Source organism: Filicampus tigris, chromosome 1 (assembly GCF_054856515.1).
Source record: "Filicampus tigris isolate MCC_2025a chromosome 1, RoL_Ftig_1.0, whole genome shotgun sequence".
NCBI classification, from domain to species: domain Eukaryota; kingdom Metazoa; phylum Chordata; class Actinopteri; order Syngnathiformes; family Syngnathidae; genus Filicampus; species Filicampus tigris.
The window spans coordinates 27509591-27525060 of record NC_141217.1 but is presented as its reverse complement, the minus strand read 5'-3'; the positions used below and the strand labels follow the sequence as shown (position 1 = coordinate 27525060).

At 42.0% G+C, this 15470-nt stretch overlaps 1 protein-coding gene across 1 annotated transcript; it reads right to left on the bottom strand.

The window, feature by feature from the left end:
* Positions 1 to 1875: 1875 nt before the first annotated feature.
* rnd3a (Rho family GTPase 3a) lies at positions 1876 to 15419 on the bottom strand. Its single transcript, XM_086029596.1, has 7 exons — positions 15322 to 15419; positions 13400 to 13428; positions 12871 to 13313; positions 12581 to 12668; positions 5627 to 5736; positions 4463 to 4597; positions 1876 to 4363 (listed from the first exon to the last, which is right to left on the bottom strand). The coding sequence occupies exons 3-7, from the start codon at positions 13018 to 13020 to the stop codon at positions 4115 to 4117; spliced, it is 732 nt and encodes a 243-aa protein (XP_085885722.1). The 5' UTR covers positions 13021 to 13313; positions 13400 to 13428; positions 15322 to 15419; the 3' UTR covers positions 1876 to 4114.
* Between the last annotated feature and the right edge of the window lie 51 nt (positions 15420 to 15470).

Here is a 15470-nt window from a genome sequence, read left to right as displayed (position 1 = left end):
GTGAGAGGGAACTCAAGTGAGCTGTAGAGGTCACTGCTTTCATATCCGTACACATCCCCCATCCCATTATGTTATTTCCCTTCAGGAGCAGCTGGGATGGAATGCTTGGATCAATAGGTCCAAACTGGTGGTGTGTTAACTTGTCACCTCCGCCTCCTAACCCCATCTCCTCCTCACGCCTCACGCAATCAGTCATGCACAGCTGTAAAATAGGGAAACAAACAACAATGAGAATAAAGGATGATGTGAAGAACTGAAACGGGCAGGCAGCTTGGCCATGAGCTGATTCTAAATGAGCTGGGCTTACATCCATAATAGAATATTGCGCTCGAAAGAATGTTTGAATATGCTTCTGGGGGGGGGGGGGGGGGGCACATAGGACCACGCACTTCCTGGTTCGATGTATGACAAAAATGCCATTTTAAATAGGGATAAAATACATGCATATACGTGCTAAGTGTTCTTACTATATTTCATTTTTTATAATACAGTTCTCAAAATCTCAATGCATGTATCAAAGATCCACTATCCAACAACAAATGGTTTGAAGCAAACAACAAAATAACCACGTTGTGATTTTTTTCCCCCTCCGGTGCAAATATCACTTTTGCATAAAAATTCATACAAGGACGGCACAAAACTGCTGAACAGCAAGCCATCATTAAGAGCAAGAACTCATTTTATGCAAACCAACTCACTCAGTATTTAATATTTTTTAATCAAGTCAATTTTATTTATGTAACCCTTAATCACAAAACAGTCTCAAAGGGCTTCACAGGCATCCCCTGATCTAAACCACTCAAATTGGCCAGGAAAAACTCAAAGTCACCATATGGGAGAAAAAGAATATACCTTGAGACATACAAACTAAATATTATTCAGGTTCTATGTTTGTTCTGCATACTTGTGCTTTATTTATTATCCAAGCCTGAAAAATATTTTATTTTGAAAAGTGACCTAACTCTTTCCATTACATCGGTCTATGATGGAGGCTTCGCATGTCCAGATGCTAATTGTCTCGGTCGTGGAACGCTAAAATTAAAACCACGCATGAAGCCCGCTCTGCACAATATATGGCGAGCGGCTCTTGACTTTATAGATTTTATAGTAAGTTATTGCATTCTTGGTGCATTTCAGGAGGACACTGCCAATAGTTATATAAAAATGTGTCTTCACGTTTATTGTTGTTGTATATTAGTATATCTACAAAATGCCACCGTTTTTGTGTTGCTTGTATCATTCATGCACTTTGTATTTGTTCGGTGGTGTCTGTTGTGTTAACAGTGACGATATTAAAACGTTGTTGTTACCTTTGCTATGGTGCTGCTAATGAAGGTACACAAAAATACACAGTTGTACCACATTTGTTTTTGTTTTGTTCCTAGGCATTTTCAGGGCACATACTGTATGGACAAATAACCATTCCAACTCAAATTCATGCTAATGAACAATTCTTCAGTTCATACCTATGAACAATTTAGTCTTTAATTAACCTAACATTCATGTTTTTTCAATGTGGGAGCAAGTCAGAGTACCAGTAGTAGTGTGAGAAAACCTACACAAGCATGGAGATAACGTGAAAACTCCACACAGGAAGGCTAGAGTTGAGCTTCAAAACCTGAACTTCAGAAATCTACGATTTAGTGACTAAAAGGGAGTGTCAAAGTTCATATTGCCCTAGGAATAAGTGATTTCATGTGCCAAAAATTCACTAAGCAGCTTTTTTCCTAAGCACATGCATGTTTGTTTTCACAATTAATTGTAAACTCCAACATCCTGTTTCATTCAAATGAAAGGCAGGTGTGCCTGAACTAAAAGGGGGGAAAAAAAAACATGACCCCACACATCATCCACAGAACCAACAACACTTTCACCTTCAATTTAACTTTCTTTTATTTTAAATGGAAAATATACAATTCAATAAATATTGTGGCAACAACATCGGCAAGGTGACATCAACATTAGAGACAACATGAAAATACACGCAGGCAGGAGACAACATGAAACCAAAGATTTGGGTCACAGCACTGGCGTCAACTTGAGACATTTTAAAACTTACGTTACGAGTGCGTCATTACCTGTGTGTGTGAGATTCTTTTTTAACAGTTAAATTGCATTGCTCCAACACTGGCCTTCAGCACGTTGACATGTTTTAACGTAGACCCTGGTGACTCAGATTAAAACCTGTGCAGTAGGTTGTCAAAAAACAAAAAGACAAGAACAAATCTTTCTTAGTTTTATTACCTTGACTAATAACCAAACTAAGATGTAAACAGCGCTGTACATTAAGGCAACATTAGCACTAGCTGCTCTCTCCTGGAGGTGGAAAGTCAACTCTTGATGACTTGATAGTAGGACAAACATAATCTTAAAATACACCATTGGCTAATAGCATATGGCAAACAGAAAGGGTAATCAATTGGCAAAGATAGCAACCGAGTCAACATTGTGGCCACCAGAAGAGACGTAGCCTACTATAAAAGATGCCGCTTTGGTTGACTTTTGTCATTTCTCCATTTAACTCATCGCTACTGAACGCAAACAACATTTCCAAAGTTAATTGTTAGTACATTAAAAAAAACAAAAACAAGGTTGGGTTGGCGATCACTGACAACACTTGTCAGTCTCCTTCGTATTGCTCCATGCAGCACACACCATAAATAAATGAACCGCCATCTGCTGTAGCGTTACACAGGGCAGTATTTTTCATTGATTTATTTATTTCTCTGTAGATTTGCTTTTACTTCTTGGGGCAATTGAGAATTTATGGATTTCACAAATTGGCAGCTTTGAGATCCAACTACTGAGTTTGTCAAATAGGCTGCCAATAAAACCTAAAAAAAACAAAAACAAACAAAAACCAAGTAAACAGGAAGACTAACAAATAACAAATGTTATAATAAATATCTGCTGACACAAGAGACTGGTGTGCGGGGGATGGAATGATGAATGGACCTTATAGGCTGCAGCATCCCCTCATCTTTGGTACCTTGGGAGATTGCAGTTGCCACAAAGCTGCTATTTCTCAACCCTGAGGCTGAGGTACTTAAATTTGAGGACAATTACCTTGTAGCCTCAGCGCGTTAATCTACTTTGTTAAATGTTTTTGGGTAATACACAGGGGTCAAACTCAAGGCCAGGGGGCTAGACTTGGCCCACAACATCATTTCATGTGGCCCGTGAAGGCAACTTCGTTTTTCTTTCAAAATTGTCTTCACTTTCAACAACACTGAGATATTGCAAGCAGTTTTTATATCAATCCCTCCCAATCAGAAACATGTTGTATATCGGCAAAAAAAAAAAAAAAATCTGAATTGAGCTGCAGTGTGAACATAGCCTTAGTTTGACACCCCTAGCGCATTGTTGAGTTGAGTGATGAAGATTGTTGGAGTATAATATCAATTCCAATTCCAGATGATTTGGAAAACATCATCTAAAATTAAATTAAATAAATCTATATGAAATTGACCACTAATTGATCCTTCATTTTCCCAGACATTTCTTCAAAAACCCAAGCTTTGTGGAGACATGCAAATTCCAGAACAACTGATCTTGGGAACGTGACGCTGTTCTACACCAATTGACTTCACATTAGACATCATATCGCAGACGGGACAAACAGCGTCTTCATTGTGCCGGGCTGCCGTGACTTGACAAAGTGTTACTCCGAAGCCCAGCGCAAACCACATCAGCACCTCTTTGCCCCTTTTTGTTGCAAACCCCATACACCCACCCACCCGGCAATGACCTCATCACAATGTCACATGTTCTTCCAATGACATCACTCCTCCAGCTTCGTTCCTGTGGGCGTGGCCTGCATCTGCTTTGTTCTCTTACAGGAAGCAGGAAGTAACCCACTTCCCGAGCAGGTAGCGCGCTGACAAATAGCTTCCTCGACGGCCGGGGAGGGGGCCGTGCAGAGCGGGACGAGACTTTGACTTGTCATTGGTGCAACGTATTCCAGGAACTTGTACGTGAATTGGCTCTTATAATGCCCCTTTCCAGTCACATAATGGCTCTTTCTCATGCAGGAAAGAGGCATTCCCTGTAGCTTCCTGCTTGCTCCATGTTCAGGTCCCAATCCCGTCAGTTTATTCCCCTTCAATTCCATCAGTCACATGACAGAGCAACTTCTGGCCTTGTCCTTGCGGAGGTCTGAAGCTACAGCTGCTAGGTCGGGCCTGCCAGGCATGTGTGAAATCCTCTTGCTGGCGCGGGCGGTCTTGCTGCGCTTGACATTTTTGCTGTTTTTGTTGATGCAGGCCAACGTGGCCACGTGGAAAATGTCCCGCACGCTGTTCTCTGATTGCTGAGCTGAGCACTCGATGTATGGCGCAGAGATCTGCTTGGCCATGCTGGAGCCCTGTGGAGGAAAGAGTATGGTCAGTGATGGATGGGATGGGTTTTGCTCTTCCATCTTAAAGGAAGGCTACAAAAAGCATTATTGGAAACTTTAGTGTACCTGGTCATAAGACACGGGGGTCTGCCGGTGGTTGGAGAGCTCCACTAGTGTGTTCAGGTCAGTTCGTAGGTCGGATTTACAGCCAACCAACAGCATCTTAGTGTTGGGACAAAACTCCAGTATCTCCCCCTTCCACTGTGGAGAAATAAAGTCTCAATTAAGGAGACCGTACTGATGCTGGAATAGAAGAAATGTCGACTGGTTCTTCTTGAGAAAGGTTGATTTCTTGCTGGATTTTGAGGTATAAAGGTCAGCACCGCAACTTCCTCTAGCCCCAAAGACTTTGAACCCTGGGGCGCGGGGTACAAATAATCTTCATGTTTCCTTCCTGCCAACAATAGACGCTCTGTGATGGATGGACAGTCCCCGAGGGCTTTAATCTGAGACGAAACTGCCTCTCAACCAGGCGACTCAGTCAGGAGATCAAGTTCACCGACTATAAAAGGGAAATGGTACTGCACAATGACCCTACTGCAGCACGCAGGCCACCTGATCCCTCGTCTACTTCTGTGGCAGACACATTGTGCAATTTTGCAAAAGTTGTTACTGTTCTTTAGCACAGGTGATAAGTGGATGTACCCCTGGGTCTTTTTAGAGTTTTACTTTGGAAGCGTTTACAATCACCCCCTCCTATGTGAGTCGGGTACACGATAAGGAAAAACTAAATACCAATAAAATGTGACAGTACATTGTTCCGTGCTGCGTGCCAAAAACTCCCATGTTGTAGTTTATGGAATGCCAACAACAAAAAGGGGGATTGGGGAATATAGTGGAAAACTCACATAGGAGTATAATTTTGTTTTGTGGAAAACCCCTTTGCATTTTTTGAGCGAAGCAGTTTCTGAGAAGATGACGCTTCCCAGTCTTATGAGGGATGTTATTTGTACACCTTAACATGTGGAAATCAGCCTGAACGTCCACAATCAGCAGATAAAAACCACAGCAAACTCCACAGTTCCATCTCACAATCTGTGGAAATGTGTCACTTCCTTCTTTCAGCTATGCAACCGAGTGTCACGTGACAACGTGGCAGACTTCAGACTCTTGATCCAGAAAAATGCAAGACGGGCTTCTTGCCAGCGGATCAAACACAACCAAAGCCTTTAATTGTTGACGCACGTAGAAGGGCTTAATGAAGAGCCATTTTAATCAAAGGGAACTGACCTTCTTCAGAACGCTGTCGAGCGTTTCGGGGCGACTGATGTCAAAGCAGATGAGCACTGCATCTGAGTCTGGATACGAAAGAGGTCTCACATTATCGTAGTATGGAGAACCTGAAAGAAAGACAAATGAGGAGTTGGATTAAACACATGAATCTATACGGGGACCCAGGCTGCTGACGCATGACGGATTGGCAAAATGAAGTCAAATGCCCACCTCTGCTAAATAGTGAGAAGTGTTAAACATTTAAGGGAGGAACCCATACCTAACCTCCAAAAACAAAGGACTGTATAAAGGAATGCACTTCAGTTGGTTACATGACATAATCCATAGCAACCGAGAGAGCAAAACAAATACTGCATAAAATATGCTGACTATGACAAGATCCTTTTCAGAAAAAAAAAAAACTGCAGAGAAATAGAACCTCAGAGTGAGGAAACTACTCCCTTCTCAAATTGAAGCCATATGCGATGGAGACGCCCTTTCTCCCCGACAGACATGCCAGTCAGGAAGTGCTGGGGGGGTGAGGAGGGTGAAAGGGGGTGTAATGTCAAGGTGAGTCAAGATCACATGACAAGTGTTGGCCGACCACACAAATGGCTGACAAAAATCTGGGGAATTTTGTTATGGGGAATTGAAGTCTCCCCTGGGAGGTCCATTTCCAAACACTGAACGGCCAGGAATGCGCACACGCACACACATCTTACGCTCTTAATTTAAACAGCCTTTGTGGGGCTCAGAGAGGTAGTGGGGGGAGGGGGGGGGTCCTTTTAAACAACCCATGCTTCCTTTCAGGTGAAATAAAACAGTGACACTGGCTGATAGACACATGAACCCTAACCCACTTGAGCGAGCATGAGAGTCAGACTTGTCATCCATCATTTGGGTGTAACATAATCAATAATGTTTCACTTTTGACTTGGCAGTGATGAATAAGCACAAAGATGGACTACCCAGTATCGTGTATCACACATACCACGCCACAGTTTGACCATCCATATAGCATTAACACTAAGTGGCCTCATGTTGGAACATCAAAGGGTCTCCGGCTTGTCCAAAATATCTTGCTCCGCTGAAGAATTATGTTGCAAGACGACAAAATGGATTTTGAACTTGTGGCACCATAGGGTGTACCATAAATGCTGTCCGCAGAACTATGTTTGTTTTTTTAACCAGCGTTAAACACATGATGGCCCTCTCTGTGGTATAGTAGGCAATCTTGGCAGCATGTTAAAGAAGTGGCTAAATGTTTGTTTACGTCGAAACATTACGGGGTGTGATGCTTGAAGGAATCAGCCCCATTGCGCTCCCGTTGCAGGCCTGCTGCGTTCCACAATATGACTGCTTCCAAATGTTGATCCAGGGGGCTATTCTATGAAAACATTTGCACCAAGTGCTCCGGTTCAGCTTGCCACAGTACAGTATAGGGCATTAAACTGATCTGGTTGATGTTTTCACCACAGGGGGTGTAGGCTGGGTGGTGATGCTAGCTGGGCATCAGCTATGCAAATAGAGTCAAATCATAACAGTGTGATCTGTTATGCAGCGGTGCCTGCCAGTGAAGTCAACAAAGAAGAATGCACCCCAGTAAAGAAAAGCCAAAAATGGAGGGTATTCGGTATTTGGTGCTCCTACATTCTTCTTCATGCAATGTTAAATATTATTTTATTTCCATTTTCACAGTGAAATGATGAATCTCTGTAAATCAATCAATGGGTACCAAACCATCAGGTACCGTACCATGCCAGCGCCACAGTACAGATGAGTGGTTTTGGTACCTTTGGCTACTTTTGCAAATGGAAAGAATGGAAATAATTCCACAATGACCAGACTTAAACTGTACAGGCGGGTGGAAATGGTGCTTTGGTGTCCCAATGATAACCAACTTGAAAGTGAAAGTCTGACATGGTCAGCGGCATGCCTGAAACTGCACATTGTTCTCGTGTTGGACTTTCCATATGATGTGCTTCACATAGAAATGCCCTGTCTTGTTTTCTTTTGGACCCTCCAGATGTGGTTCTTTCAAGGAAGACATCCATTAGAGCTTTCCTCAGTTAAGCAAAAGCTCTAACTCTTAGCAGACGTTATTGTCCCTTTGTGTCAAGGAAAAATTGGGGATCAACCACAGGAATTTATTTGCCATTTTTCAGGGCCGTCTTGTTCAAACACATCACATTGTTTCAACGTTTTCTTTTTTTCGGTTGCTTTCAGCTTCAGTTGCTGGAACCAATCACTGGAAATACAAGAAGGCCCCGTGACTGAAAGGACCAGAGACATAGACTACGTTTACATGCAGTCTACAACTCTTTTAAAACCAGAATATTGGCAGTATTCAAGTTTTTAAAGGCCATGTAAACGCACACAAAAACCCGAATATGCTCTTTTACACCTGGGTTACCCCCTTTTCCTACGCCAGTATTTGGTCATATAAAAGGAATCGGGTTACCTTCAAACGAACAAGGCATTGGTGTGTGTTCTGCAAATGCTCTTGCTATATCCGCAAGAAATATTGCACAGAAAGTACTTGTAAGCGTGTCATCCTTGCAAAAGTGAGCCAAACTTGAATATACTGATCTTTTCCTGCGGAGCGTTCACGTTATTTTACTGTCTCTATGGCGAACATGACAGTGTGTATATAGACACACAGACGTGTGTATAAGTCCGTACGTCTGGCACGCGGCTTGCCAGAAATACACAAGCAGAGGAAAAGAAACATGACGAAACTCAGATGCAGCCCAGAACTTCACTTTTGGAGCGAGATGGGAACAGACCGCCTCATTCCTGTAGTGAGTAACTTGAATATAATACGTTTTATTGACGGTACAAAGTAACAAGCAGAAATAATGTCTATTTGCGTCATGACATGTCCATGTGTCGTCGTTTTAAATCGGGTTATTCAGATGCGGGACTAACTGTCTGCTCATTCATCTAAATGGGTTATTCCGAATGTTTCAGAAATCTGAATTTTTTTCAACCTGAAATTGACTGCATGTAAATGTAGTCATAGACTACGTTCCATCCTACTGACGGTATACTCTGTAAACAACACTGGCTTGCTGAGACAAATAGTTGTGCGATCTTACACAAACAGGCTGCCCTTGAGTTAATTCTATGTTTTGCTTTGAATGTTTTAAAGCACTTTGAGTTGCATTTTTATGTATGAAAAGTGCTATATAAATAAAATGTGATTGATTGATTGATTGATTGAGTTAGCCACAATAGAAGTAACGGAAAAACCTGCTGATTTCATGCATAGCGATCATAGCTGAGCTTGAGCGTAGGGGCGCAGAATGTGTGAGTGCGTGTGTGTGTGCGCGCGTGCGTGTACATGTGTGCATACAGAGGTGGTAAACCACCTGTGGAAAGAGTGATAGGTATGTTCTGCATTTCAGGCCCACGGAGTTTATATAATCCCTCACTTAACTCCGACACAAAGGGTCCATGTAAGATGCTATTAACTATGACATTACAGAGCAGCAAAGCAAGAAACAATAGGCAAATTCGTATTAAAATGCACCATAATATGAGGCAATGTTTAACTCAGTTCAGAGCCCCCATTTTTATTATTTGCATTGCTTTGTTTGTTATTTAACAGGATCAGTGTTGCCACAGCTACCTTGAAAATAACTTTACAAGTACAGTTTTAAAAGTTACTTTACTGCTTAATTGCTTTCAAAAGTAACATAGTTAGTTTACTGATCACTTGATTTTAAGGGGAACTAAGTTAGATTAGTAGTTACTTTAATAGATACATTCACCAGATGCTGACAACCCTGCTTAAAGAGGAAGTCAACCCAAAACATTTTCTTTGCAAGAAAATGTTCTACAGTATGTGCCTTAACTAGTCGAAACACGGCATTCTGATTACTGTTGCGTTTGTGGGATATGAGTTAAGCAGTAAAATTCACCCGTTTTTAGCCATCTCGGGGGCGGCCATTTTGCTACTTTCTGTTTTACGGAAATTGACATCACAACTTTCTTGTAAAGACAGTTTTTTGGGGTGACTTCCCCTTTAACATAAAAATGACACCCGGTTTTACCACTTTATTTAGTTGGAAGTGCAGTTTTAACAGTGACGTTTAAGAATAAAGTTTTTTTTTTTAATTAAAAATAAAATAAAGACAAACTTTTGTTTACATATCGTCGCTGTCCAATGAAAAACACTTATCTCAATTATTTTCAATTTTCTTCTTTTTACATGAATGGTACTTCCGCGTTAAAGACATTGCGTTAATGTGAAAATTTTAAAAAATTCCAAAGTTGGATTTAAGTGTTTTCCACAGGACAGCGATGATATATATTTTTTAACTGACACATTTAACTATTAATATTGTAATGGAGAAAATCAACATTTATAATGTGCACGGTTTATAAATATAACAATTAAATTTGGGGACCTCCAGCAGTCACACAATCTGGTGGGACTTTCTCTTTAAGCTTGAATGCATACTGTGCTGTGATCCACTATTTTTTTTAAGTAATGTTTTTGAAGCTAGACAACACTTATCGACAGCACAGAGTGTGCAACAAACCTTAATATTTCCGTATTGATCTGACACAAACTCAAAAAATAGTGGCGTCACTCCCTTGAAAGTGGAGCTCAAGCCTCCCACAATGCTTCATTTCAAGAGGCATTAGTAAATAAACACGACATTGTAACATTATGTAAGTTACTGGAAAACGAGCATATTTTGGAGTCACTGAAGAGAATTCAACAAAATTATTCATGTATTTTTCCTAAAACTCTGTGGAGGGGTTGGGCATGACAAGCTTCACAGATCCAGTCAAATCTGGAAAAATGTTGTGAAAACATTATCAAGAAGGTAAAAAAAACTTTACAGGGCACAAACCGTTATCTAGATACAAACCACAGTTGGGCATTTTTTTGTTTTCATTTTTTTAAAGTCGAGTAGTTTTGAAGTAATACTGCTCACAACAAGGTGAGGCTAAGGCAATGGCCTTTCATTTTGTGTAGTCTGGGTTCTCCTGCCAATTGACTAATTCATCCATGATTCAATTTGTCCGTGTAGGACTAGTGAACCACGCCACTTCAATTTCACCCTGCTAAGGATCCGGACCTGTGGACACAATAGGGTTCTTTGTCCAGGGGCTGGCGAAACCTTTAGTCTGAGGAATGCCAGACATGCAGCTTTAATTCGAGCCCCGAAATGCGATCCGATGCAACAATGGCTGCCAAGAGGGGAAGGGAGCAAGTTCCCGGAAATACTTGTTGCTACAGTATGTGGGAGGCTCATCTCAGTCCCACTTTGACCGGGTCTCCGACTGCAGGTGTTCACTCGATGTAAACCAATTACTGCTCACGAGAATGAAGGCCGACAAGGCTCAACAAGGCAGGATGGGCAAATGGAAGGCAGTGCAGACTGTCAGGGGTCTGCCTTGATGACCTTAATTAGTCCCATCTCACCCTCCATGGTTAAACACACACTGCTTATTGGGTTGCTCATCACGGCACAACAAAGACCCCCCAGTGTAGGTGTTTTGTGGCAGGGGTGGGGGCTCAAAGATTGTGTTTGACTTCATTCCCGTGTCCTGCTCTTTATCTACGTCTGCCGCTCTTTGTTTGAGTGCACACAAGGACGTAGCACATAATGGATCGATAGGGCGGCCAAAGCTCTATCAGCAAGTGCCTGTGTGCTTGGGTGGGGGTTTAAATTGAGCTGGGGTCTGGGTGCCATTTCACAACGTCAAAGAAAACACCTCGTCAAACACATTGAAAGACACAAACAGTTCTATGAAAGAGAGAGAAAATAAAAATGTCTCTGGGCAACTGGCCAAGACAGTGCTATAAAACACGCTTTCTTTTCGTTGCCTTTCACAAGTCACACAAACCGTGGGCGTGAAGGAATTTCAAATGTGAGCAATATTTGACAGATGTTCCTTCTCCCATTTCCCTCAAGGAAATATGTCCTACCTACGCTGCTCTTGCTACCTCAGGAGGGATTCACCTCTGTTTGCAGTCTTGCCTTTTTAAGGCAGACAAATATTTTGAGGTCTAAAAAAAGTTATTCAAACACCACTGAGGAATTCCAAACCTGTGAAGAGCAACAGCTGGCTGTCTACTTGGCCCCACCCATCCCCATTTTCATCACCCGCCTCGCCCCTACTCACTCTCCCCCTACACGCAAGCAACATATGCTGCACTTGCGCCTGATGGACTGACTTACTGATCCGCTTTTTCACTGCTCAGACATTGATGGATGTGAGTGGGGTTGTTTGCAGGCCCCCCAACACAAACACCCCCACACACACACCGGATGCAGCAGGTCATTTGGCCCTTGATCGCAAAGACTACAAAACATGAGATTGAAAAAAACGAGGAGGCAGTACAGATGTTGCAAGACTTGATTTTTCTCAAAACTAGGGCAGATTTCCAAAAGTGTGTTATCCAGATGTATAATGACCATTGTGCATATTTGTTTGCATACTTAGGCTTTACAAGTTGGGTACAAATGGTTCAGATACTTAACAATTAAAAGAAAAATATAAATCCTTTGTCAAGACTACATGTTGGGACACATCTGGGGAACACGCAACAATCTATTCATAGTGCATACAGTGAGGTCAGTTTCAGGAAAGATACGCCTTTCAAGTAACACAAAACCACAGTCATGCATGACATCACATGAGACATTCCCCACAATACATCTGTTTAGCCTGCATCAAATGACCAAATGTCATCTGCTTTTTCTTTGGCTTTTTTCTTTCAAAAGAAGGAGCAGTCTCAATAAGGGCTGTAAAGAGTTGAAAGTGGATAGGGGCCCTACATGCCAAAAGTAAGAGAAGTCCCACTCCAAGCCCCAAGACTAGCATCACCATATACATCGTCATTTGTCATCAAAACTAAAATAAATTACTTAATTGTTTAGGAAATACGGTTTCAAAGCTTCAAGAGTGTAAACATAAACATGAAGCAGAGACGTGAACATGTAGTTTTACCTGAGGTGTCCCACAGGCTGAGTTCAATCCTCTGTGTGTCGATTTCAAAACTGGCCGTGTAGTTCTCAAACACAGTGGGGACATAACTCTGCCGGGACCAAAACACAGTGCAATGTGAGGACAAGAATCACTGCATCGCCGCACACCCCACACCACTCAATCCACGCACTGTACATCCACGCATGCACCATTGAAGGGAGGATGAGTGCAAGCCATTGCCATCGTCATTGGTTCATCCAAAGTGTGCTCATGATGTACATCATCCCCATCATATTGCTAAAGGTGCTCACCTCAGGGAAACAGTCCTTGGCAAACACGTGAAGCAGAGCTGTCTTCCCGCACTGGCTGTCTCCCACCACCACGATTTTACACTTCACACTCGGACTAGGATCCATGGCGGACTTCACGGAGAGTTTCTGACACGGGCGTCTTTCCTTCATTGATTCCCGCCGGGGAGTGACTATGATTTCAAAACAATCACAAAAAAAAAAAAAAAAATCGCCGTTTAAATGCGTGTGGGTGCTTGACGCCGCTTCACTGACGAACTCCCTGAGTTGTCTGCGCCTGCTCCAAGCCGGTGGAAACGTTTGTCGTCCGGTCTTATAGGGCGATGGGAACCAATCAAAGTTGGCGCTCCCTCCCCTCTTGAGCAGCTCGGCCTCTTGTGCGAGCCTCTTCGCACAGGCAACAAAGAAGCTCACTGCAGTGCTGTGTGCCGTCCTGGCACCCCCTCCTGGTTGCAAGGGTCAAAAAATGTTGACAAGTACAGTACAGTACAGTACAGTAGGAGGTCCTCCTCGGTTTAGGGTCTCCACCTACCATCGTTCGTGGTTACGTGCCCTTTGAGCCTAGAACGTTAATGGAATAAAAAATAATTTTAAAAAAAGTCTTTTGTTTTGGTCGTTTTCCTGAAGTGAAACGTCAAAATAGAATGCAGTACCCTTTAACAACTTTTTTAAAAAAAAAGCCTCTTTACACAAAATGGTTTCCCTCTTTTATTCATCAAATGTTGTGCTTTTCCTGAGACACAAAAGAAAAAAAAGCATTACATGACACGTTAAGATTCAGCTAGCTCGACATTTATGCAATCTAAACACGTTCCCATAGCTTAGCATAGAAACGTTACTATACTATTTACTATTTAGCCACTCATAGCATCTGAAAAAAAATCTTAGTTTTGGTGTTTTTTTTCCAGATTAGACGGATAATTTTTTTAACACCAGTTTTACTTTAAGGCTGGCACAAGACACAACATCATTCTTACATGACAACCATGGATGGTTAATATCTTGCTTTTCCGAATGTGTTGCTGCCGTTGTTAATGCTTCCGGTGAATTCTCCCATGTTGCTGTTGTCCCTGTTTTTTCCCCTTTCCGTTTAAACCACAACTCTGAATCAAACAAGATGTTAACTGCAGTTGACTTCACATCTCTCTATTTATGTATTTTCTTATGTCATGTCCTCATTCTGGAGGTTGAAAACTGGTTGAAGAGTACCCAGGTCGCGGACCGAGGACGGACTGGCAAAAAAGGATAACATTCCTATCTATGGTAATTAACATAACATTTTACTACAATGTGTTCACAAATCGGGGTAAGTGCAAAGTGTGTACAGATTACGGAGTACAGTTTTTATTGCGATTATTCTTTGGCACAGTGGTGTGTGTAAATAATAATTAGTCATTGCTGTGTTTGTTTGGCCTTTGCTGCATTTTACTCTGGATGGTGAGAAGTTAGTCATCTATGTATATTAGAACATAACTCACAGAGCCAAAAGGCCATAGCAAGACAGACCAAATAAGATGCGGAGGATGTTTTAGACACTTTGTTCAAATGAGATTGAGCCCCCTGGCTGTTTTGTGGAACCTTGAGACACAGCAATTGATTATGTTGCAAGCACACGACTTGCTTTTGACAGGTCCGTATTTGAACCCTATGAACCAGAGGTAAGGTTCTGGCTGTTTCTTCAATGCTGCATTGATTGCTTCCAGTGAGTATTATTTCATTATGTGTGAACAACACTTGCAGCCTGTCATTTATGAATTGCCATTAAACAACATATAGACATTTCCTATCAAAGAGACTTGAGGCAACAAGGCGTTTGTACAACAAAAATGAGAAAACAGCACTGTTCTGTATCCGTTATTCTTTTTGAGACATCATTTTTGGACGCTTGGTGTGGCTGGAAGATTTTTTAAATTTTTTACACTGATACAGCTCCACCCTGCAGACTGCGAGGCAGGAGTCCCGTCTGTTGTATGGAAACTGTGCCTGCAGGAAAAAACACTGCCAGGAGAGTGGGGGACGGGGGATTTTACTCTCTGCTTTCTGGCAGCCATTTCTCCACCACATGTGCATTTGGCCTCATTTAAATTCTATCTGATGCAAGAGATTGTGGAGCTTCACCACCTGGGTGACAGCACTGGTTGGTGCTAATCTCTATTGTTGCAGTCTGTCACTTCTGGACCCTAAAGTGACAACATGCAGCTTGATTTCATTCGCATATCAAACTTAAATTATTTTACACATGGAACACATTTGCTACATTAAAAATGCTATATTGAACAATAGACACAAAAAAGTATAGATTTGGCATTTTCCTGCTGACACAAAGCTTCTGACCAATAGTTTTACAATTTGGGCAGCACAAGGGTATAGGTATTAGTGCATTTGCCTCATAATTCTGAGGCTGAGGCCTCAAGTCTCAACGGGTCTTTCTGTACGGAGTTTGCATGTTCTCACCTTGCTCGCGCTGATTTTCTCTGGTACTGCAACTTCCTGCCACATTCCAAGAATATGGATGTTACAGTTTTTCTCAGCCGCTTTAGTACGTTTCTCAGATCCAAGTTGAAATTTGCAAAACAGTAAGTGCATTTCTCAAAACAATTCGT